Source organism: Salvelinus namaycush, chromosome 23 (genome assembly GCF_016432855.1).
Source record: "Salvelinus namaycush isolate Seneca chromosome 23, SaNama_1.0, whole genome shotgun sequence".
NCBI classification, from domain to species: Eukaryota; Metazoa; Chordata; class Actinopteri; order Salmoniformes; family Salmonidae; genus Salvelinus; species Salvelinus namaycush.
Genome location: NC_052329.1, coordinates 30,441,216 through 30,467,360, shown reverse-complemented (window position 1 = coordinate 30,467,360; position 26,145 = coordinate 30,441,216). Strand labels below are relative to the sequence as shown.

The 26,145-nt window shown below is 42.4% G+C and overlaps 1 protein-coding gene across 2 annotated transcripts in view; it reads left to right on the top strand.

Annotated features, from left to right (window-relative positions):
* Positions 1–26,145, top strand: part of LOC120018285 (multiple epidermal growth factor-like domains protein 6) — an 89,689-nt gene that overhangs the window by 13,170 nt on the left and 50,374 nt on the right. The window contains exons 1-2 of one of the 2 annotated variants that reach the window (XM_038961400.1): positions 5,903–6,114; positions 25,774–25,896. Coding sequence is in view for 1 of the 2 variants with exons in the window: in XM_038961399.1 (XP_038817327.1) it covers positions 25,774–25,896 (123 nt within the window). In the remaining variant the exon portion in view is untranslated. Of the gene's footprint in view, positions 1–5,902; positions 6,115–25,773; positions 25,897–26,145 lie in introns of those variants that run through there. The other variant, XM_038961399.1, reaches the window with a different exon arrangement.

Genomic DNA, 26,145 nt, shown 5'->3' with positions numbered 1-26,145 from the left:
TCCTAAAATCTTAAGGCACTTGCCTTTTCGCTTTATCTTTCAAGTAATGCACAAAATCTAATTTAGAAATGGTGATAAGCCCAACAGTTCTATTCAGAAACACTTGCTGTAAATGTGGAGTAATCAAACTTGTCCAAATGATTCACTGTAACTGTACACAGATTATGTCCAGCTCTATAGGAGCAAATTGCCTGATGCAGAGTTGTATAACTTTTGGGGGCACTGCCTGACAGACATCACCCAACACATCCGAGACAGAGCCAGCAATAAGGTCGGATTATTGAACCACTAAACATGAACAAATATACAAAAATCCTCATAAGCGTACATATTTGAAGCTGTTAAAAACGTTGAATGGTCACAAAGAATGTTTGAGAGAAGTTTGAGTCTGGACTGGGTTTTCTTTTACTGTAATGAATATCTGGTTTTGTGAGAGAAGGCTTGGTCAGCGGTGTAAGAGCTGGTACACTGGGAGGACCTAAGGCAGGGAAGGTGGCTTGGCTTTTCAACTGACGCTGCTGTGTTAAAACTAGAATAACGGCGTAGGTTTTTTCCCACATGCGATGTCACATATGTTGCTGGCGAAGAGTGTTTTTCTGACCGACAGGATGTGGAAGGTGTGGAGGTCTGAGGTCTGTGACTAGTGTGAAGCCGCCAGCTTCCCACCGCGAGATAGTGACCTTCTCCTGCACCTCCACAGGACCATCACGCACCAGGAGAGAGACTCCATTATCGGTAATGTCTGATGTCTGGCGTTAATAGCTACATCTCTGCTAATATTTCATTTGGTTATTGGGTCAGCTCGTAAAAATTATTTTTCTGTGGGTTGCGAGCAGTCAAGAGATCAGACCTTCCTCAAAAGCAAAGCAGGTGCAGAGTTGGTTTTGTGACGACAAGGCAGAGACAGAGGGTTTGGGTCACTTGGCCAGGCCAAGGTTTCACTTACTGCCAAAACACCCTCCCCTGAACTGACCCTGCTTAGATATAGATCTCATAATTCCATCATATGACTGATAAAATGATCATAGAAGTTTATTCAATGTTTTTTATGATATTTTTCCAGTTGTAAGAGCTGCAATTCTGCTGTAAAAGTGGGATGTGTGTGGACTGTGGAACCATGTGTCTAAGTGTAGATAGAAGCCTCAAGTTAGAACTGACAGGCATACATACCCTGAGTGCCCAGCGTGCTACGTGCTTAGCATTAGCGTCATTAGGTTCATAATGGCGGCCATATGGCAATGAACTTCCCTGAACGCTAAACAAACAATTCCTTATTGCTTCTGTGCATTAAGGTGCTGTGTTTACCACGTTAGTGGCGAAGATCCTGGGTAATCGTCTGTGAGATTCACCATATGCCCTTCGATCTGCTCTGCGCTGAGATTCCCTCAGTAGCAGTGGAACACTAGATCAAATTGATTGTTCTTTACCGGGAGGACCTGATTGAGAGCAGTCTCAGCCTCACCCAGCGCCGGCCTACGGGCTAAATGAGGTCAAAAGAGAGTGGGTTCTCTGTCTAATTACTTGGTACAATAAAGGTCATTTAATCTTGGTAAAATAAAAGTGCTATTCTATAATTTGTTTTCTTCTACCTTTCACAACCCATGTGAAACTAAATAGGACCATGTTTAGATGCAATCATAAGAGAGAACATTCTCCAAAACATACCTCCAATACGCCTCATATAAATCAACAACATGTAGCAAAAACAGAAGAAATCTACCGGTTTCTGTCTGTCTAAGCCATTAACCATCCGTCACCGTGAGCAGATTCCTGAGGCTTTCTCCCTTCCTGAGCCCTCAGCACATTACCAGTGAATTGGCCTTGGATCGGTGGGGCAGGAATGGCCTTTCCAGGTGTACTAGGCCTGTGTTAGAGTCGAGGATAGAAGGATAGAGGCTCCTAGGGAGTTAGAGGAACTGCCTTACTGGAAGACACAGTGGAAGGCTGATCTGATCCAAATAAGAGATACAGTTCAGTATTGTATGTTCAGAGTTGGCCCAGATGGAGCTAGAGAAGCCATTTGAAAAGACAGCACATGTTTGTTTGCTTCCTTTTTAATGGAGAGCCAACCTCCTGGGGGCTCAAGGGGAGAACTGAGAGATCAAGTTGTTCTGCTCTTGGTGTTCCATTGTAGGTACTCAATGTTAGCGTTATGGCCTGATCCAGAGAGATAAACATTATTTACACATATTAGAATATATATGGTGAGACTACGTAAGGAATAGGGTGCCTTTTGGGACGCAGGCTTAGATGTATCTTTATGGTCAGATCTGTGGGCAAAACATCAGTGCTTGAGGTTTGTATGTTCAGCCTTGTTATGTCGCCTCCATATTTAGGTGTGACAAACATAATGCTTGGCTATTCAGTCTTGAACATTGTAATACTGTACATTCTTCAAACATGATTGATCATGTTGCGTCAAGTACAGTGCACACAGATGGGCTGCCATCACAGTGCTCGTCATTATTTACGGGGTTCTGATTACACATTTCAACCATCCCATGTTTTATTATGACTGACCATCCACACGGGGATACTCAAACTGTGTTGGTACACTAGTATGATTCATATCAACACTGGGCCTGGGAAGACCTACTGGTGTTTGTCATCCTTCGGTCCATAACTAACCCTTCACATAGATCTGCTGCATAGGCTGCAGTTTATTTGGGTGAGTGAGTGCTTCATCACCCGAGGGTGACAGTTGTGTGATTATGCTTATGTACAAAGGCAAGCCCAGCACCCAGTTTTCATCATTCAACTCATTTGTCCAGTGCCCAGAGAAAACAAATACAGTTTTATGAAATCCATAAAAAATTAAAGAGGGAAAATATGTGCACAGTAAAGAGCCCGGCAAACAATCAGCGTCCTGTAAATCTCTGTACTCTGTGAAAATCCTTATTATATTGGGTCATAAATCCATGTCCTACACTAAATAAAATAAAATAAAATTTTATTTGTCACATACACATGTTTAGCAGATGTTATTGCGGGTGTAGCGAAATGCTTGTGTTTCTAGCTCGAACCGTGCAGTAATATCTAACAATTCACAACAATACACACAATACACACAAACCTAAAAGTAAAATAATGGAATTAAGGAATATATAAATATTAGGATGAGCAATGTCGGAGTGGCATAGACTAAAATACGGTAGAATAGAATACAGTATATACATATGAGATGAGTGAAGCAAAAATATGTAAACATTATTAGTGATTGGTGTTCCATTATTAAAGTGGCCAGTGATTTCAAGTCTATGTATATGGGGCAGCAGCCTCTAAGGTGCAGGGTTACATAACTGGGTGGAAGCCGCCTAGTGATGGCTATTTAACAGTCTGATGGCCTTGAGATAGAAGCTGTTTTTCAGTCTCTCGGTCCCAGCTTTGATGTACATGTACTGACCTCGACTTCTGGATGATAGCGGGGTGAACAGTCAGTGGCTCGGGTGGTTGATGTCCTTGATGATCTTTTTGGACTTCCTGTGACATTGGGTGCTCTAGGTGTCCTGGAGGGCAGGTAGTTTGCCCCCGATGTTGTGTTGGGCAGACCGCACCACCCTCTGGAGAGACCTGCAGTTGCTGGCAGTGCAGTTGCTGTACCAGGCAGGGATACAGCCCAACAGGATGCTCTCAATTGTGCATCTGTAAAAGTTTGCGAGGGTTTTAGGTGCCAAGACAAATTTCTTTAGCCTCCTGAGGTTGAAGAGGCGCTGTTGCGCCTTCTTCACCACACTGTCTGTGTGGGTGGACCATTTCAGATTGTCAGTGATGTGTACGCCAAGGAACTTGAAGCTTTCCACCTGCTCCACTGCGGTCTCGTCGATGTGGATAGAGGCGTGCTCCTTCTGCTGTTTCCTGAAGTTTTGTCAACATTGAGTGAGGGGTTATTTTCCTGGCACCACACTCCCAGGGCCTTCAACTCCTCTCTGTAGTCTGTCTCGTCATTGTTGGTAATCAGGCCTACTACTGTTGTGTCTTCTGCAGACTTGATGATTGAGTTGGAGGTGTGCGTAGCCATGCAGTCATGGGTGAACAGGGAGTACAGGAGGGGGCTGAGCACACACCCTTGTGGGGCCCCTGTGTTGAGGATCAGCGAAGTGGAGGTGTTGTTTCCTACCTTCACCACCTGGGGGCGGCCCGTCAGGAAGTCCAGGACCCAGTTGCACAGGGCGGGGTTCAGACCCAGGGCCCCGAGCTTAATGATGAGCTTGGAGGGTACTATGGTGTTGAATGTTGTCAATGAACAGCATTCTTACATAGGTATTCCTTTTGTCCAGAAGTGCAAATAAAAGAGTGCAATAAATGTACAAGTAAAACAACAAGTTCAGCAGGGTTACAGTAGCTGGAAAGAAACTGTTCTTGAGCCTGATAGTGCGGGAACGTAGAGAACTGTACCGCCTGCCTGATGGTAGGAGGGCAATGTCACGTTCATTGAAAGGATCGGACCAAGGCGCAGCGTGCGTAGAGTTCCACATTCTTTAATAGTGAAACTTACAACAGAACAACAAAGAATCTAACAAACGTGCAGTATTGCAGTGCACAAGGCAACTATACAAAAACAAGATCCCACAACACAAATGAGGAAAATGGCTACCTAAATATGATCCCCAATCAGAGACAACGATAAACAGCTGTCTCTGATTGGGAACCATATCAGGCTAACATAGACATACAAAAAACCCTAGACATACAAAAACCCTAGACATACAAAAACTAGCGTACCCACCCTAGTCACACCCTGACCTAACCAAAATACACTGCTCAAAAAAATAAAGGGAACACTTAAACAACACAATGTAACTCCAAGTCAATCACACTTCTGTGAAATCAAACTGTCCACTTAGGAAGCAACACTGATTGACAATAAATTTCACATGCTGTTGTGCAAATGGAATAGACAAAAGGTGGAAATTATAGGCAATTAGTAAGACACCCCCAAAAAAGGAATGGTTCTGCAGGTGGTGACCACAGACCACTTCTCAGTTCCTATGCTTCCTGGCTCATGTTTTGGTCACTTTTGAATGCTGGCGGTGCTTTCACTCTAGTGGTAGCATGAGACGGAGTCTACAACCCACACAAGTGGCTCAGGTAGTGCAGTTCATCCAGGATGGCACATCAATGCGAGCTGTGGCAAAAAGGTTTGCTGTGTCTGTCAGCGTAGTGTCCAGAGCATGGAGGCGCTACCAGGAGACAGGCCAGTACATCAGGAGACGTGGAGGAGGCCGTAGGAGGGCAACAACCCAGCAGCAGGACCGCTACCTCCGCCTTTGTGCAAGGAGGTGCACTGCCAGAGCCCTGCAAAATGACCTCCAGCAGGCCTCATGAGACGAAGGTCGAAACAGAATTCACCACAACACCCTGATATGGCATTCTCCACTTCTACTGACTGAAACTTCTACATTTTACTTTTGTCTCCCCCTGAACTGGCGATTGATTGTTGGAGCTCTCAGTGCATTTCCCCATGCTGGCAGGCTCTTGAAAAGCTCCTCTGCTCGTCCTAGAATATTTTAACATTGCACTTTGACCTATGGTCTTGTTAATTAGGTCGCTGTGCCATGCCTAACAAGACATGATGTGCCCGTTCCGTCATTCGGGAGCTCAGTGAGAGTGTTGAGTAAATCACTGTGTGGCCACGCCCATGAGTGACCCTAATTCAAATTATCACAACAGCGAGAAATTAATGTGGCTTTCTGGCTTCAAATAGTAAAAAAAAAAGTTAATATTGATAACAGAAATTAGAATATCTAGATCCAATACATTGGACTCAGTAAAAATAACTCTACAATCCTCCTTCATTTCATAGAGTTGGATGTGGGAGCTAGCCCTCCTAACAAGACTATATGACAGACTGGTGGATGGGTGGAAGGGAAGGGGTGGATGGAATGAGGGTCACTCTGAACATATGGAGCTGAAACTGAGCTTCAAGTGATTTCCAGAGGGAAAGGATCACTAAGTCATTGTAAAGCAAAAGCCCCCAGTGTAGTGAAAGTTCATTGAGCTTTATTATCGTTTCTACTGTATATACATGTGGGCTTGTTTTTTATTTCAAAAGCGTTACATTGACACTGCTGGCAAGATTGGTGGATAAATGAGAAGATCTATTCAGACCAAACGGTAAGAAAAAACTAAACAAGAGAGAAGTCCGAATTTCTGTATATGAATTTAGTAGTTGGTTGACTACAATGATATTGGAAGTAGGTTTTCATTGACCTAGGTTTATTAGACAAAAGCAATGTCGGAAAAAATATATTTGCGACATGTGTAATGGAAAGGGCAAGTATAGGAGCCATTTTAGAAAGATCGACAACATTTGTGTCCGTTTGACAGGGGTGGATTTTTCTTTTGTTTAAGCTTTCTTTATTGTGACAAATGTTGATGGAAACTGTGTTTTTCGAATAAATTATGATTGACAAACAGGGTTGGGGAGTAACCGATTACATGTAATCTGTTACATGTAAAGGATTGCAAAAACCGGTAACTGTAATCCATTACGTTACAAGCAAAAAATATTGTAATTGGATTACAGATTACTTTTAAATTCAGAAAGGATGTTTGCAAAAAAAATATTTGACACTTCTCTGTTTTCTCAAAGACATTCAAATCAGCATTGAAAAAAGGTGCCAGTTTAAGTTTGTTCCACCTGAGCGAGTCTGACCACAAGTCAGAGACCACTATGATGACACACCAAATGTGTTTGATGGATCGCAGGAAAAGAGCAGGAATAGTCTTTTGTAGGCTACAGTCCAAGCTTTGTCTTCCAATGGTGCGACTGCTGTCGGCATCCTAAGATTATCCAACTTGAATTAACCCTTGGAGGTAAGGATGACAGCAGGGGTGTAGTCAACGGTGATACGGATATCACTTATTATTGATATCTACAAAGCTCATTGATGTGAATCACACTGCAGCTCTCTCATTTAGCTATTTGCGTCTTACGGATTGTTGTTGTTGTAGATGGCTGTTCACAAATCTAAATATGTATTTGAACCCAATAATGGTTGAATTCAAGAAGTTTAAACTGCCTATCAATCATTGTTTTTGAAACCAGTGGACAGCCAGTGAAAAATGCGCTCTTGCAACAGCTGCATAGTGCGGATCCCAGACTATGGAATAAAAGTGGGGCTTTTATTGCTCAATCTAATTCATGCTGATTAAAACTTAAAGGGGCAATTTGTAGTTGCTACATCCATTTTCGACTTATAAATTATATATATTAATGTAAAGATATCATTTAATCGTATTATTATATGTAGTTGAAAGCGATGGGTTAGAAGAAGCCTACATAACCAACCCATGAAGTATAATGTAACATCCATATTGCCAGCTATGTAAACTTTAACATTGATTTATCCTGCAATAGATGTTGTTCAATTGGTAACATACATTTTTGTCTTCTTCTAATGCCTAACTATTAAGGGGAAAGTGATCTAAAAGTAACTGAATGTAATTAGATTATGTTACTGAGTTTCGGTAAACCAAAAGTTACGTTACCGATTACAATTTTGGACAGGTAACTAGCTACTGTAGCAGATTACATTTAGAAAGTAACCTACCCAGCTCTGTTGACGAATACTTTTGAAGGTACGTGGGGCACGTGATGTCGTCTACATTCCACATTTAATTCTAATGCTTACTGCTTGCAAAATATATTTTTTAAGCAAAACAAATCATGTTTCTTTGCAGGGACTTTCAAGAATGCCTGAATTGCTTCGCCTTGCTTTTCTGGTTGGCTGGCAAGTTTCACCATCCAATTATTTCAGATCTACGGGAGTGCAAGTTTTACAATGGCACAGACCGTGGTGATACGCTTGCACATGAGAATTATTAGAATATGTCAAATATTTGTCAATTATTGTATTCTATCCGTGCAGGCTTTCGCGGGATACATGGACATGAAACAGACAGGTGGGAGGGCATACAGGCGGTCACCGATTTATTAAAGCCCAATTTTCCTAAATGGGTAATGGAAACACTTCAACCACTACATTTTAATCGACACTGTAGGTTTTTGTGAAAAAGTAGATATTTTTAGGTGTGACGTCATTACGACTAGCTGTTTTTAACGACACAAGATAGTTAAATGGTACCCTAGCAGGAAATTGTTGCATCTATTTTCTATATGCAAACTTTCTAAATGTCGACAAAAAATTAATTGGACAAGTTAATGGAAACATAGCTACTGTCTCTGTCTGACAAAATTCAGTCTGGGATTCTTGTTTACCAAGCGGATGTTTGAGTTACGAAATATCAGATTGCTATGCTTGCGTCTTTCATAATTTATCATGGCAATGGAACAAACAAGCTGTCGAAAATGGTGCTTGTTTTTGATGAGTAGTTCTCTGGGGAAATAACGACGCCTTGGCCTAATCATTTCAGAATACTTCTTATTTCACTTTTTATTTCCTTTTCTACTCTCTGGAAAAAGTATGTATCTATAGGATGTGTTAGCAATCAGATATTGCCATGACAACTGATCAATATTTCCCCCTTAGTCTCCAGACTACATACAGTACCAGGTGGACACACCTACTCATTCATGGGTTTTCTTTATTTTTGACTATTTTCTACATTGTAGAATAATAGTGAATACATCAAAACGATGAAATAACACATATGTAATCATGTAGTAACCAATATTTGTGTGTGTAAGGGTTATTTGACCAAGAAGGAGAGTGATGCGGTGATGCATCAGATGACCTGGCCCCCACAATCAACCGACCTCAACCCAATTGAGATGGTTTGGGATGAGTTGGACCACAGAGTAATGGAAAAGCAGCCAACAAGTGCTTAGCATATGTGGGAACACCTTCAAGACTATTGGAAAAGCATTCCTCATGAAGCTGGTTGAGCGAATGCCAAGAGTGTGCAAAGTTGTCATCAAGGCAAAGGGTGGCTACTTTGAAGAATAAATATATTTAGATTTGTTTAACACTTTTTTGATTACTACATGATTCCATATGTGTTATTTCATAGTTTTGATGTCTTCACTATTATTCTACAATGCAGAAAATAGAAAAAATAAAGAAAAACTCTGGAATGAGTAGGTTTGTCCAAACTTTTGACAGGTACTGAATGTCCAGCAAACTGTTACAAAAGAAATGTGGGAACTCAAGACATACAGTGTGCAGGAAATCCAATGCATTGCTCTCTGAGGTTCAAATTCCAGCTATTCAGAGGAGTTGAATAATAAATGAAAGTATGGGTATCGGTTCTGTCCTCCGAGTTTTGAGACCTAAAGGTTTCCGTAGAGCTGCACACCAGTGGTCCACTGCGTGAAGAGAGACTTAACAGGACCTGATTTATCTGTTGCACTTCAAACATGTCAGTCTTCTGGGGGAAGGAAGAGAGATGTTCCTGGGTGGAGGGGGGAAGTTTGGGGGGAGGACCGGGCCAGCAATGTCAATAACACTTAATGAGATTAGCAGGAGGGAGCTCTCAGAGGGCCTGTGGTCTATGTAAGACCATCAGAGCACCAGAGTGTTGTTCCACCGGCTGTCTGTTCTGTTCCAGGACCTGATGGGAAGCTGTAATCACCATTTGTCAGAGAACTGTCAGGGGAGAAACACTTTCCATTTATTACAGATTTATACATGGACTTGTTCCACCAACGTGAAAGCACAAGCACATCCAAATTGTACAATGGTGTCCCCGAGGTATGGCTACCTTAACCCATTATCCTAAGGGACGTGAGAGAGAGGAGATAGTTTGTGTTACCATTGCAATCTGTCAGAAGACACTGTGGCTACAGCCAGGCTCATACTGTAGTTAGAAACAGCTCTTGCATCAGGGAGACAGTCTTGTGTGTTTCTTTATCTGTCTCCAGAACTGTTGTAGAAACCCCATCACCTCCTCAAATGGCCCCAACCAAAATGGGTCTGCCTTTTAGCGGGTGGAATAGTAGGGACCAATTGGAGGTTTACTTAGTAGAAATGCAAATATCATGGTACAACTATATAGACACTCAATCATTATGTTACTTTTTAATAGTACGTTTACAAAAATATATTCTGATTAAAAGAATGAAAGGTGTGTCTCATTATGGTAAGTGGTGAAATAAGTATAGCCAGTTACAATTGTAATGGCTTAGCAGATAATAAGAAAAGACGATCAGTATTTACCTGGCTAAAAGAGAAGGATTATAATATCTATTGTTTACAGGAAACCCATTCAACAGTTTTAGATGAAGTTTTGTGGAAAAAGAACTGGGGGGGCAAAATATATTTCTCCCATGGGCAAAGAAATTCAAAAGGGGTGATGGTTTTAATTAACAATAATTTTGATCCAAATGTGCAAATTGTCCAAACAGATCCTCAAGGTAGATGGATTATTTTAAATATGTTATTGGACAATAAACAAATATGGCTTGTTAACCTATACGGTCCGAATAATGATGATCCAAGCTTCTTTGAAAATATATATAAGAATTTATCAACTCTACAAGCAACACTAGACTCTATTATTATAGTGGGAGATTTTAATACGGTCTTAAATACCTCTATAGACCGGAAAGGAAATCACACTACAAACTATCACCCTCAGGCACTTAAGGAAATCATGAATGTCATGGATATATTGGAATTAGTGGATATATGGAGACTTAAATACCCTGATTTAGTGAGATATATATGGCGGAGGCTGAATCAAGCTAGTCGTCTTGACTACTTTCTTATACCATTCTCTCTGGCACCAAAAGTTAAAAAAGTGTTGATAGGGGACAGAATGCGGTCGGATCATCACATAATTGGCATATATATTTCTCTTACAGAATTTCCACGTGGGCGAGGATATTGGAAATTTAATCAAAGTCTACTAGATGATAAATTGTTTAGAACTAGGACAGAAGATTTTATAACTGACTTTTTCAGACATAACATAGGTACAGCAGATCCCCTTATTGTATGGGACACTTTTAAGTGTGCCTTTAGAGGCCATGCAATTCAGTACTCATCTATAAAACAAAGGGAATTTAGATCAAAAGAGTCCATATTAACAAAGGAAATTGAAGGACTAACAGTACAGTTAGATAGCAATAAAAACGGTACCATAGAGGCACAGAATAAGTTAGAGGAAAAACAAAAAGAAATGGAGGAACTTATTCAAGAAAGATCCAGTGTAATATATTATAAAAATAAAGCGAACTGGATGGAATATGGGGAAAAATGCACCAAATTCTTTTTCAATCTTCAATATAGAAATGCTACCAAAAAAAATGTATTAAAACTTGTTACAAATGATGGAGTCACGCATGATTCACCAAATGATATTTTGAAAGAGGAAGTAAAGTACTTTAAGAATATGTTTTCGTTTCAGTCTCCTCCATCTCCACTAACTGAAACTAATTGTATGGATTTTTTTCCTATTAATAATGTAAAATTAACATCTGTACAGAAAGACTCATGTGAAGGCCAAATTACAGAGGAGGAACTGCTTGATGCAATTGGGGCCTTTAAGGATGGGAAAACTCCAGGGCTGGATGGCATACCAGTGGAAGTATACAAAACTTTTTTTGATATACTCAAAGGACCATTATTAGCTTGTTTTAACCACTCCTATATAAATGGTAGATTATCAGACACGCAACAAGAAGGTCTGATATCGTTATTACTGAAACAGGACCCAAGTGGTATATATAAAGATCCAGTCCAATTAAAAAATTGGAGACCTCTTACACTTCAGTGTTGTGATGCAAAAATCCTAGCAAAATGCTTGGCGCATAGAATAAAAAAAGTTTTGTCAGATATTATTCATCCTAATCAGACAGGTTTTTTACATGGACGATACATTGGAGATAATATAAGGCAAGTACTGGAAACAATAGAACACTATGAAATATCGGGGACACCAGGTCTGGTTTTCATAGCTGATTTTGAAAAGGCTTTTGATAAAGTACGACTGGAGTTTATATATAAATGCCTAGAATATTTCAATTTTGGGGAATCTCTTATAAAATGGGTTAAAATTATGTATAGTAACCCTAGGTGTAAAATAGTAAATAATGGCTACATCTCAGAAAGTTTTAAACTATCTAGAGGAGTAAAACAAGGTTGTCCACTATCGGCATATCTATTTATTATTGCCATCGAAATGTTAGCTGTTAAAATTAGATCAAACATTAATATTAATGGATTAGAAATCCGTGGCTTAAAAACTAAGGTGTCATTGTACGCTGATGATTCATGTTTTCTTTTAAAACCACAACTAGAGTCTCTCCACGGCCTCATAGAGGATCTAGATACCTTTGCTATCCTCTCTGGATTAAAACCAAATTATGATAAATGTACCATATTACGTATTGGATCACTAAAAAATACACATTTTATATTGCCATGTAGTTTACCAATTAAATGGTCTGACGGAGATGTGGACATACTCGGTATAAAAATCCCAAAAGAAAGAAATGATCTCACTCCAATAAATTTTTATAGAAAGTTAGCAAAAATAGATAAGATCTTGCTACCATGGAAAGGAAAATACTTGTCTATTTGTGGAAAAATCACCCTGATTAACTCTTTAGTCATATCACAGTTTACCTATTTGCTTATGGTTTTGCCTACACCTAGTGACCTGCTTTTTAAATTATATGAACAAAAAATATTCCATTTTATTTGGAACGGCAAGCCAGATAAAATTAAAAGGGCCTATTTATATAACGAATATGAATTCGGAGGGCAGAAATTATTAAATATTAAAGCATTAGACCTCTCACTAAAGGCATCAGTCATACAAAAGTTATACTTAAATCCAAACTGGTTCTCTAGTAAATTGGTACGAATGTCTCATCCTATGTTCAAGAAGGGCCTTTTTCCCTTTATTCAGATTACACCTGCTCACTTTCGGTTGTTTGAAAAGGAAATAATCTCCAAAATATCCTTATTTTTTAAACAAGCCTTAGAAAGTTGGTTGCAATTTCAGTTTAATCCACCTGAAAGGACGGAACAAATAGTACAACAAATATTGTGGTTAAATTCAAATATAGTAATTGATAAAAAAACTGTATTTATCGAAGAAATTTTTAAAAAAGGTATAATTTTTGTGAATGATATCATAAATAGGACTGGTGGAGTTATGTCACACATGCAGCTAACACAGACATATGGAAATGTCTGCTCTACCCAAAATTACAACCAATTAATTGCAGCATTACCACAAAAATGGAAGAGGCAAGTAGAAGGGGAAAAAAGTAAGGAACTTGTATGTCGGCCCTGTATTAAAGAACATAAATGGTTAAAGAAAAGTGTGATAAATAAAAACATATACCAATTTCATTTAAGGACCAAAAAACTGACAGCTGTGCCATATAAATTGCAAAATAGTTGGGAAGAGATTTTCGATGTACCCATTCCATGGCACATGGTTTATGAATTGATACGCAAAACAACGCCGGATTCAAAACTTCGAATTTTTCAATTTAAATTACTGTACAAAATTCTTGCAACTAATAGAATGTTATATATATGGGGTATACAATCTTCCCAGCTCTGCAGATTCTGTTGTGAGGAGGCAGAGTCATTAGATCATTTATTTTGGTATTGTCCATATGTAGCTCGTTTTTGGTCACAGGTCCAGGAATGGCTGAAGAATTGCAACATTTGCCTAGAACTAACGCTACAGATAGCAATACTGGGGGATTTGAAAAGCCATAGTCAATCAATCAATAATATAATAATTATTTTAGCAAAAATGTTTATTTTTAATTTACAATCTGTAGAAGCTATGAGAATAGGAAGGTTCAAATCTTTTGTGAAGCATCACAGCACAGTTGAAAAATATATGGCAAATAAAAATCCGAAATGGATGATGTTGGAAGATAGATGGGAAGGGTTGAGTGGAACTGAAGGGTGGGACTAATAACAAGATAAACAATGTAGGGCATACGGGATCTGTGAAATGTGTATAGGTGCGGAGCTTTTGTGAAATAGCACAGTTACAAGTGGAAATAAAATTGGATGGACAACAGAAATAGAGGAAGGACTAAGAACAAACAAGAGAGAACTATTATAAAGTAGTCTGTGTCTGTAAAATAGGTATAAGATGTATAAATTGAAGGTAAAAGCAGAAGTGTTTATTAGTTTACTCCAATTGGGGGAGCGGTGGTAGGGTTGCGGGGAATAATAATAAAGGTATATTCTTTAAAAAAGTATGTATGTCTATATAGGTATGTGTATGTATATATGTATGCATGCGTGTATGGATATATATATTTACCCCAAAAAATATGGGGGATTGGAAATGATGCAGACAATTACATTGGAAGCAACATTCTTTCCGCAATATTAAGCTGATCCACCCCAAAAAAAAAAAAAAAAAAAAAAAAAAAAAAATGGGTCTGTCAGTCCGTCCTTCAGTTCTTCAGTTAGCGGCTGATTAATGATCCAGAGCAAGGATGAGCAACTGGCTGGCCCGTGGGTTTTGTAAACCCGCGGATCAACCCAGTCCAGTGGAGGTCAGGGAGGTGGACAGTGAGCTGGGAGGAGAGGTCAAGGTTAACGTAGAGGAAGGACTCCCAAGTGTAAGAGACCCAGGAGAGTTGAGGGGTTCAGGGAGAGGGTTTATTGTAGGCCATAAAGCTGGTGGATGTCAAGAATGATAAATGGGATGTTGTTATATTTCAAGCTGGACTGAAGCGTGTTTGGTATGTGTTATGGTATTCAGATCTGTTAGTACCCTAGACCATGGATGTACTGTATAGTTAAAAATATATATATATATATATATTTAACTAGGCAAGTCAGTTAAGAACAAATTCTTATTTACAATGATGGCTTACTCCGGCCAAACCAAGACGACAATAGGCCAATTGTGCGCCGCCCTATGGGACTCCCAATCATGGTCGGATGTGATACAGCCTGGATTCAAACCAGGTACTATAGTGACGCCTCTTGCACTGAGATGCAGTGCCTCAGACCGCTGCGCCACTGTCTCAATGGAGACCTACTTATCTTAACAGTATATATGTAAACATACGCACACACACACACACACACACACACACACTATGACCTCAGCATGGTCTAAGGGGGCTTCAGAGGGAGTGTGTCACCTGTATAGTGTTGACAAAGGCGTAGCAAATTATGCTGGGCAGAAAGGATGAGCTGAGTGCCAAAAGGAATATTGCCCTTATATTGCCTTAACGTTGCCCTCTAGCACCAACCCAGGCCACACGGCATCCATAAGTAAAACGTTCCACATTCTGATGTCATCTGACTCGTGACTACCTGGTCTGGTCCGACCCTTAGGGGAAAACAGATGGCCATTGTCAGGGGATACAGGTCCTGATGTGACACCAAGCTCCATGATGCAGTGCAGCCTGCTGTTGCATCATGGCTTCCACTGGCCACCCACTGTGACTACGCCATCTCGTCAGCTGACTGGGAATGTCAAGTATAACTATGCTTTATGTCCCATAAAGGCTTCATTTATATTGGTCAAGTTCAAGGAGCCAGATGTAGGACCTGTATCACAGTCATATTATCATTATTATGTGAAACAGCCCGACTGGATATTAAGTTGACTCATGACACTGCCTCATACATGTAATAATGCAACACTTCATGCCTTATACGCTAAAACTTCACACCGTACACCTCACTTAACCATATCCTCAGCTATCATTGTAATTATCAACTTTTCACTCATTGTGTCTTTGATTGACACCTTTTACCTTGACATCCGTCTTGCATAAACAGTATTTTATTCAGCCATTCCCCTCATGTGATTTTAACTGAACAGCTACCAACTGTTAGCTTGTGTGGTCTTGGATCAGCTCGTTCAGATCCAAATACTTCACCACACTAATAGACTGCCTCAAAGCAAATAGTTTCACATGCACTCTATGGAGTCCTTCATAGTACATATTATGAATGGGAACGTTTTTTTATTAACACTTAATACGGGTGTTTTTTTAAGAGTTCACCCCCCTGAGTACCATTCAGTCCAACTCTATTTGAAAATGATACCATGCATTACAAGGCCTTGCGGCACATAGCCCTGATTACATTAACCAATGTGTTGATATTGGACTTAAACTAACAGCTGCTTGTTTTACTCACCTCTTTCAAAAACTCACTTTCTGGTCCAGAGGAATCAGACTGATAATTACTGTACTATCTGAGGTAGACTTAAATAGAAGCCACTCGCCACCACACTTACAATAGCTACATAGACAGACATTTTTGCCTGCACACTTCTTTGAATTCATCAAATTGATCTATAGATGCTCAAACTATCAAGAATCTGTCAGTTGCAACTGTTGATATGCAACGGTTTGCTAGCGTCATTATTTGGCTCGTTATTGGGTCCTCATCGTCTTCTGCAAGGGAAATGCTAACCATCCAAATGAAATAAAATGAAATCAGATTGTATTTGTTGCATGCTTCATTAACAACAGGTGTAGACTAACAGTGAAATGCTTACTTACGGGGCCTTCCTAACAATGCATTGAGAAATAATAGAAAAATGACACGAGGAATAAATACACAATGAGTAATGATAACTTGGCTATATACACGGGGTACCAGTACCGATGTGCAGGGGTACGAGGTAATTGAGGTAGATACACTACATTACCAAAAGTATCTGGACACCTGCTCGACGAACATCTCATTCCAAAATCATGGGCATTAATATGGAGTTGGTCCCATCTTTGCTGTTATAACAGCCTCCACTCTTCTGGGAACTCTTGCCTCTAGATGTTGGAACATTTCTACAGGGACTTGCTTCCATTCAGGCACAAGAGCATTGGTGAGGTCGGGCACTGATGTTGGACGATTAGCCCTAGCTCACATTCCAATTCATCCTAAAGGTGTTCGATGGGGTTGTGTGCAGGCTGGTCAAGTTCTTCCAGACCGATCTCGACAAACCATTTCTGTATGAGTGTTGTAACCGAGGACTGACAATTTTTACGTGCTATGCACTTGTGAGCTTGTGTGGCCTACTACTTCGCGGCTGAGCAGATGTTGTTCCTAGACGTTTCCACTTCACAATAACAGCACTTACAATTGGCCAGGGCAGCTCTAGCAGGGCAGAAATTTGACAGACTTGTTGGAAAAGTGGCATCCTATGATGGTGCCACGTTGAAAGCCACTGAGCTCTTCAGTAAGGCCATTCTACTGCCAATGTTTGTCTATAGAGATTGCATGGCTGTGTGCTCGATTGTATACACCTGTCAGCAACGGGTGTTGCTGAAATAGCCGAATCCACTCCTTTGAAGGGATGTCCACGTACTTTTGTAAATATAGTGTATGTACATATAGGTAGGGATAAAGTGACAAGGCAATAGAATAGATAATAAACAGTAAAAGCAGCGTGTGTATGTGATGAGTCAAAATAGCTAGTGCAAAACGGGTCAATGCAGATAGTCCATCAACACATGCCTGTTGGCTATTACCAAAGATGGTGGATGAATGAAGATGGTTCACTCAGTAAATGAAGATAGTTCACTCAGGCCGTTTACCATTGGAAAAAAATGTCCGTTCCGGGCTACTTAACTGGGTCTGTCTCCCATAGACACCAATGCAACAATAGCAGCTAGGTCTGGTCTACTTAGTTCATTGACTTCTATTGAACCAGAAAAAAACTGCGAATTGGGTGTCTTGTTTCCTCTTCCGTCTCTGCTATTACTAGTCACCACTTCCTGCTTGAGACAAGGGATAACTTCCTGACTTCGTGCCTACCACCACTGTTCTCTCTTATAATCCTCTCCTCTCTCCCAGCAGCAGCACATGCTAATTGAGCGTGTAAGACATCTGCCAACTAGATTATTCCTGCTCCTGACTCTTGGAGAATAATGATTAACGATGGGGACATGTTATTGAGAGCTCATTAGTGTCTGCAGTCCCAATGGGAACAAAGTGGGCATCTCTGGAGGATGGGGTCACAGGGTCAGGGGCTGATGTGACCTCCCAATGAGTTAATGAAAAGAGCAGGGAAGCTGGGCGGGGCACTGGGCGGGGCACTGGGCGGCAGGGCTCCTCACATAACGTTGAGATGAGCAGTGTGTGTTGAGGTAGTGTGTGTAGAGGTAGTGTGTGTTGAGCAGTGTGTTGAGGTAGTGTGTGTTGAGCGGTATGTGTTGAGGTAGTGTGTGTTGAGCGGTATGTGTTGAGGTAGTGTATGTTGAGTGGTATGTGTTGAGGTAGTGTGTGTTGATCGGTATGTGTTGAGGTAGTGTATGTTGAGCGGTATGTGTTGAGGTAGTGTGTGTTGATCGGTATGTGTTGAGGTAGTGTATGTTGAGCGGTATGTGTCGAGGTAGTGTGTGTTGAGCAGTATGTGTTGAGGTAGTGTGTGTTGATCGGTATGTGTTGAGGTAGTGTATGTTGAGCGGTATGTGTTGAGGTAGTGTGTGTTGATCGGTATGTGTTGAGGTAGTGTATGTTGAGCGGTATGTGTTGAGGTAGTGTGTGTTGATCGGTATGTGTTGAGGTAGTGTATGTTGAGCGGTATGTGTCGAGGTAGTGTATGTTGAGGGGTATGTGTTAAGGTAGTGTGTGTTGAGTGGTATGTGTTGAGGTAGTGTGTGTTGAGGGGTATGTGCTGAGCAGTGTGTGTTGAAGTGAGCGGTATGTGTCGAGGTAGAGTGTGTTGAGCGGTATTTGTTGAGGTAGTGTATGTTGAGTGGTATGTGTTGAAGTAGTGTGTGTTGAGCGGTATTTGTTGAGGTAGTGTATGTTGAGCGGTATGTGTCGAGGTAGTGTATGTTGAGCGATATGTGTTGAAGTAGTGTGTGTTGAGCGGTATGTGTTGAGGTAGAGTGTGTTGAGCGGTATGTGTTGAGGTAGTGTGTGTTGAGCGGTATGTGTTGAGGTAGTGTATGTTGAGCGGTATGTGTTGAGGTAGTGTATGTTGAGGGGTATGTGCTGAGCAGTGTGTGTTGAAGTGAGCGATATGTGTTGAAGTAGTGTGTGTTGAGCGGTATTTGTTGAGGTAGTGTATGTTGAGTGGTATGTGTTGAGGTAGTGTGTATTGAGCGGTATGTGTTAAGGTAGTGTATGTTGAGCAGTATGTGTTGAGGTAGTGTGTGTTGATCGGTATGTGTTGAGGTAGTGTATGTTGAGGGGTATGTGCTGAGCAGTGTGTGTTGAAGTGAGCGGTATGTGTTGAGGTAGAGTGTGTTGAGCGGTATGTGTTGAGGTAGTGTATGTTGAGCAGTATGTGTTGAGGTAGAGTGTGTTGAGCGGTATGTGTTGAGGTAGTGTATGTTGAGCGGTATGTGTTGAGGTAGAGTGTGTTGAGCGGTGTGTGTTGAGGTAGTGTATGTTGAGTGGTATGTGTTGAGGTAGTGTGTGTTGAGCGGTATGTGTTGAGGTAGTGTGTGTTGAAGTGAGCGGTATGTGTTGAGGTAGTGTGTGTTGAGCGGTATGTGTTGAGGTAGTGTGTGTTGAGCGGTATGTGTTGAGGTAGTGTGTGTTGAGCGGTATGTGTTGAGGTAGTGTGTGTTGAGCGGTATGTGCTGAGCAGTGTGTGTTGAAGTGAGCGGTATGTGTTGAGGTAGTGTGTGTTGAGCAGTATGTGTTGAGCAGTGTGTGTTGAAGTGAGCGGTATGTGTTGAGGTAGTGGGCAGCATTGGGGTGGGAGGTCCTACTACTACATTGAAAAGATTGGATAGTTTGAAGGAATAGCTCCATCTTTCCTCTTACCTCTTGGATACACCTATCCAATCCTCTCAGATCTAGTGCCACGGGGGTAGAGGCTAGGGGTCAACCAGGTTCTGGTGAGGTGGTGTAGGGCATGGTTGAAGCAGGAAGGGTAAACAAGGGTACCTTTTCCCTTTGTTCTCTCCCAGGTGACCCTGCTTGTCCTTAGAAACCAAGAGTGGGTGTGGCCTGGGATGACAATATGGCGACCCATCCTTGGTTTCTGAGGCTGTGCGGACTTACACATTTACAACCCGTCCAAGAGCTGTTGCGTATTATTTTTGTGTTATGCAATAACAATGTTTATTTGCATGTAGAAAAATGCATGTGTAAGCATTGATAACATGACTTGAGAGTAAAGATCAGCCCACCAACAGGGATACAACATTCCAGTCATAGTCAGTCTACCCATCAAACACACTTCCTGCACATCTCATCCATTCCGTGTTTGTAAGCAATGTTTCTCTAGCTACAGTCTGTCTGTCTCTATCTGTCTGTCTATGGCTGTCTATGTCTAGCTACAGTCTGTCTATGTCAAGCTACCGTCTGTCTATGTCTAGCTACAGTCTGTCTCTCTGTCTTTTATTTTTTTACATTTTATATTTTACCTGTATTTAACTAGGCAAGTCAGTTAAGAACACATTCTTATTTTCAAGGTTAACTGCCTTGTTCAGAGGCAGAACAACATCATGACAGACTGTCTAGCTACAGTCTGTCTATGTCTAGCTACAGTCTGTCTGTCTATGTCTAGCTACAGTCTGTCTGTCTATGTCTGTCTCTGTCTGTCTCTGTCTGTCTATGTCTAGCCACAGTCTGTTTGTCTGTCTGGCTGTCTGTATATGTCTGTCTCTGTCTGTCTATGTCTGTCTATGTCTGTCTATGTCTGTCTCTGTCTGTCTATGTCTGTCTATGTCTAGCTACAGTCTGTCTATGTCTAGCTACAGTCTGTCTGTCTATGTCTAGCTACAGTCTGTCTATGTCTAGCTACAGTCTGTCTGTCTATGTCTGTCTACAGTCTGTCTGTCTATGTCTGTCTCTGTCTGTCTCTGTCTGTCTATGTCTAGCTACCGTCTGTCTGTCTATGTCTGTCTATGTCTAGCTACAGTCTGTCTGTCTGTCTATGTCTAGCTACAGTCTGTCTGTCTATGTCTGTCTCTGTCTGTCTCTGTCTGTCTATGTCTAGCTACAGTCTGTCTGTCTATGTCTGTCTATGTCTAGCTACAGTCTGTCTGTCTATGTCTGTCTATGTCTAGCTACAGTCTGTCTGTCTATGTCTGTCTATGTCTAGCTACAGTCTGTCTGTCTATGTCTGTCTATGTCTAGCTACAGTCTGTCTGTCTATGTCTGTCTATGTCTAGCTACAGTCTGTCTGTCTATGTCTGTCTATGTCTAGCTACAGTCTGTCTGTCTCTGTCTGTCTCTGTCTGTCTATGTCTAGCTACAGTCTGTCTGTCTATGTCTGTCTATGTCTAGCTACAGTCTGTCTGTCTATGTCTGTCTATGTCTAGCTACAGTCTGTCTGTCTCTGTCTGTCTATGTCTAGCTACAGTCTGTCTGTCTCTGTCTGTCTCTGTCTGTCTCTGTCTGTCTGTGTCTGTCTTTGTCTGTCTATGTCTATGTACAGACTGTATGTCTATGTCTAGCTACAGTTTGTCTGTCTATGTCTTGCTACAGACTGTATGTCTATGTCTAGCTACAGTCTGTCTGTCTATGTCTAGCTACAGACTGTATGTCTCTGTCGAGCTACAGTTTGTCTGTCTATGTCTAGCTACAGTCTGTCTGTCTATGTCTATGTACAGTCTGTCTGTCTATGTCTTGCTACAGTCTGTCTGTCTTTGTCTAGCTACAGTCTGTCTGTCTATGTCTAGCTACAGTCTGTCTGTCTATGTCTGTTTATGTCTCGCTACAGCCTGTCTGTCTCTGTCTGTCTATGTCTGTCAATGTCTAGCTACAGTCTTTCTATGTCTGTCTCTGTCTGTCTATGTCTAGCTACAGTCTGTCTGTCTATGTCTAGCTACAGTCTGTCTGTCTATGTTAAGCTACAGTCTGTCTGTCTATGTCTAGCTACCGTCTGTCTCTGTCTAGCTACTGTCTGTCTATGTCTAGCTACAGTCTGTCTGCTGTTCTCACCTGCTACTGATTGCAGTTAACGGCTGTGCTGCTTTGTGTCTTCTGTATGGCAGCCTATAAGATTTGTTTAATGGTAATGACATGGCCAGCTACCAAACTCTGACATGACCAACAACACTTCATGGGGACATAAAGCACACTTTGCTGTCTGATAGATAGTGTCTCTGTACAGCAGCACAGGGGCTCTGGTGGCTCTGTGTGTGTGTGTGTGCGTGTGCGTGTGCGTGTGGGTGTGCGTGTGCATGTGTGTTGTTCAATCAGAGTTGGAGGAACTGTGCCATTCTAATGTCTGTTTGGAATTCCTGTACAGTTTGTCATGTTGGATGGATGTTTTCCCTCCGGCTAGGCCAGAGAGGCTCTGGAACATTGACAGTGTGTGTGTGTGTGTATGTGTATGTGTGTGTGAAATCTGACTGAGCACTTCAACAGGAGCAGACTGGCGAGCTCTCAGCCTGCTTATCTTTTATTGCTGAAGGCACATGATTGTTTTTAGAGCATCTGTCTGTCTTCCAGCGCTGTCTGTTGTATTACTCTTCTCTTCTTCTGTATGTTCTATAGATTACCATTTGCATACGCTTTAGAAGTTCCTTATTGTCAACATCTCAGCTGCAAGGCCTAAACAAACATTAATGACCATAATTACTATACAGTTCCGGTAATAATGTGGTGTGCTTCCTGCTTCCCTCGGATAGGAAAGAGAAGAGCCATGGGCAGCGATGTGGTTAGGGAGTTAAGACTGCGCTCAGTAATTTTCTGTGCTCCAACATACACAGTGTTGCTATTGGGGGACCCTGATTTGTCAGGTGGTCTCAATCTATGTAACGATGTGCGCTGAGAGTCGGGAAGCAAGTTCAGGAAGTGAGTGTTTTAATAAATAAACACAACATAATACGAAGTAAGAAACACCAACAACGCACAGACATGACACTGGAACAGAAACAATAACGCCTGGGGAAGGAACCAAAGGGAGTGACGTATATAGGGAAGGTATTCAGGGAGGTGATGGAGTCCAGGTGAGTCTGATGACGCGCAGGTGCACGTAACGATGGTGACAGGTGTGCGCCATAACGAGCAGTCTGGTGACGTAGAGGTCGGGCGAGGGAACACACGTGACAGTACCCCCTCCCCGACGCGCGGCTCCGGCCGCAGGACGCCGACCAAAATTACGCTCCCAGGGATCAGGAGCGGACCGGTCACTTCTACTGAGGCGCGCAAAACCTGTCAGTCCGGCTGAGACGCGGGAGCATGGCGACCTAGAGCGCCGGAGAGAGAGCATACGTGATGGAGCCCCCCCCCCCCAGTCGCGTTCAGCTCCAGCCGCAGGACGCCAACCAAAGGGACGATCCCGAGGATCAGGAGCGGACCGGTCACCCTGGCTGAGGCATGAGAGCCTGACGAGCCAGCTGAGGCAGGGGAGCCTGGCGATCCGGCTGAGGCATAAGAGCCTGGCGATCCGGCGGAGGCAGGGAGCCTGGCGATCTGGCTGAGGCGTGAGAGCCTGTAGCGGCTCCCGGACCCGACGTCATTCCCGCCAAAACTAAACAACAACAAAAAACACTCCCTGATGCTTCCCTTAGGTGAGGCGTTATTCTGTAACGATGTGCGCTGAGAGTCAGGAAGCAAGTTCAGGGAGTGAGTGTTTTAATAAATGAACACAACATAATACAAAATAAGAAACACGAACAACGCACATGTAGGGAAGGTAATCAGGGAAGTGATGGAGTCCAGTTGAGTCTGATGACGTGCAGGTGCGCATAGCGATGGTGACAGGTGTGCGCCATAACGAGCAGCCTGGTGACCTAGAGGCCGGAGAGGGATCACACGTGACAATCTACACAAACAAAAAAGAGCCAAGTGGACTCCTTATTCTCTCTCTCTCTCTCTCTCTCTCTCTCTCTCTCTCTCTCTCTCTCTCTCTCTCTCTCTCTCTCTCTCTCTCTCTCTCTCTCTCTCTCTCTCTCTCTCTCTCTCTCTCTCTCTCATACTGAACTTTTTGGGGAACTCTGCTTGTGAAATGTTCAGTAATTTAAGGGTAAATGGCACCATTAGTTTATTTATAGCCACGAGTTAACAGTAAATCATTAGCAAATAGACAGGGACAGAATGTCCAAAGTCTTCCCCCACCATAGATATGACCCACCAGAGGAACACTTCTCGTAGGATGCTGTCAGGATGGAGGATTGGCCAGCGTGTGTGTGTGTATGTGTGTGTGTGTATGTTTGTGTGTCAGTGTGCGTGTGTGTGTGTGTGTTCTTGTGTATCTGTGTGTGGCTGCGATTTCCTTGACACGCATTAGCGACTTCTCACACCTCTGTCCACACTTTCCTGTACTGACTGACAACAGCTGTTGTCCCAATACTCCTCATCTACAGGGACTTCAAACCACACTGCGTTTGATCAGCACACGGAAGACAAATAAAGGCAAGACAAGGACCTCTTGTCTGTCCCCATAGTGAGCCATGGTGGAACTCAGATCCATCTAACAACGGCTGGAGTGATTAAGCTAGAAAGCTTGAATGCTACTCCATATGCAAGTGAGGAAACAAACTATGACATTGTGCAAACATTTAACATTAGTCTATGCACATGTGGGTTTGAAATGGAGTGAGCTAAATATCTGAATGAGGAAATAACTCTCATACATGTTGTGTATGGTTGATTCACACAGCATGATCGTATTAGCGTTGAATGATATCTCTTTTAAAGACATTCCTCACTGGTGATGCACAAGATCACTATAAAAAGGAGCTGATAGGAGTCATTATACCAGCACCAGGGAGCCTGAAGGTTCTCATCCATGACTGACTCTGTCAGCATCGCCATTTAATTGGAAATACCTGCTTACATTCACATGCAAAGTAATGACCGCAATTTAAGTACAAGCATCTGTCTGTGGAGTGTGCTTTTACCGGGCTCTTCCTAACCAAAGCGTATGGTTAGGAAGCTATATTATGTAGCTAGCTAGCTTCCCCTGTCCCTTATGCCTAGCTTCCAGCTACATTGGCCCCGGCAGATGAACAACAGGACTGAGGTTAGAACATGGTTTAGTTTTCTCTCTAGAAACAGAGTCATCAAAGCACTACTGGGTCTGTCTTCAAGCTGGATCTGTCTTAAAGATGGCCCTTTGTTGGACAGCTGGGACGTCTACAAAGTGAGGGGAAGTGGACTCACTGAAAGTTTGGAGGACTTCACATCCTCAAAAGGTTCTACAGCTGCACCATCGAGAGCATCCTGACTGGTTACATCACTGCCTGTTATGGCAACTGCTCAGACTCCGATCGCAAGGCACTACAAAGGGTAGTGCGTACGGCCCAGTACATCACTGGGGCCAAGCTTCCTGCCATCCAGGACATCTATACCAGGCGGTGTCAGAGGAAGGCCATAAAAATTATCAAAGACTCAAGCCACCCTAGTCATAGACTGTTCTCTCTGCTACCGCACGGCAAGCAGTACCTAGGTTCAATAGACTTCTAAACAGCTTCTACCCCCAAGCCATAAGACTCCTGAACATGTAATAAAATTGCTACCCAGACTATTTGCATTTCCCCCCCCTCTTTTACACTGCTGCTATTCTCTGTTTATTATCTATGCATAGTAACTTAAATAACTCTACCTACATGTACATATTACCTCAATTACCTCGACTAACCATTGCCCCCGCACATTGACTCTGTACCGCTACCCCCTGTATATAGCCTCGCTATTGTTATTTTACTGCTGCTCTTTAATTATTTGTTACTTTTATTTATTTTTATTGTATTTTTCTTAAAACTGCATTGTTGGTTAAGGGCTTGTAAGTAAGTATTTCACTGTAAGGTCTACACCTGTTATATTGAGATTCCCTTCATGCCTGAGGAAGAAACGTGTTACAAGACAGAGGGGAATGAATAAACCGAAGAAGGAGAAGCTCCAAAGCTCCACGGTTTACAATGGATTTGGGTACAGTTTTGCTTACAGTGCAGTTTGTAGGCTATGAAAACTGAAGTTTTGGCTTTCCTTCTTTCCCCAGATGTCAACGAGTGCTCGACTGCTAACGGCGGCTGTGAGGGACATTGCTGCAACACCATTGGCAGCTTCTACTGCAAGTGCCCCGAGGGCAGTCGACTGGGCCCGGACGGAAAGGCCTGTCAGGGTGAGAAAGAGGGCAAGCTGGGTCTCCTGTGTGTGTGTGTGTGTGTGTGTGTGTGTGTGTGTGTGTGTGTGTGTGTGTGTGTGTGTGTGTGTGTGTGTGTGTGTGTGTGTGTGTGTGTGTGTGTGTGTGTGTGTGGGATGGGGGACGGACCGGGGGGGGGGGGGGGGGGGGGGGGGGGGGGGGGGGGGGGGGGGGGGGGGGGGGGGGGGGGGGTAGAGAGGGACCTAACCTTATGCTCCTTGAGGATCA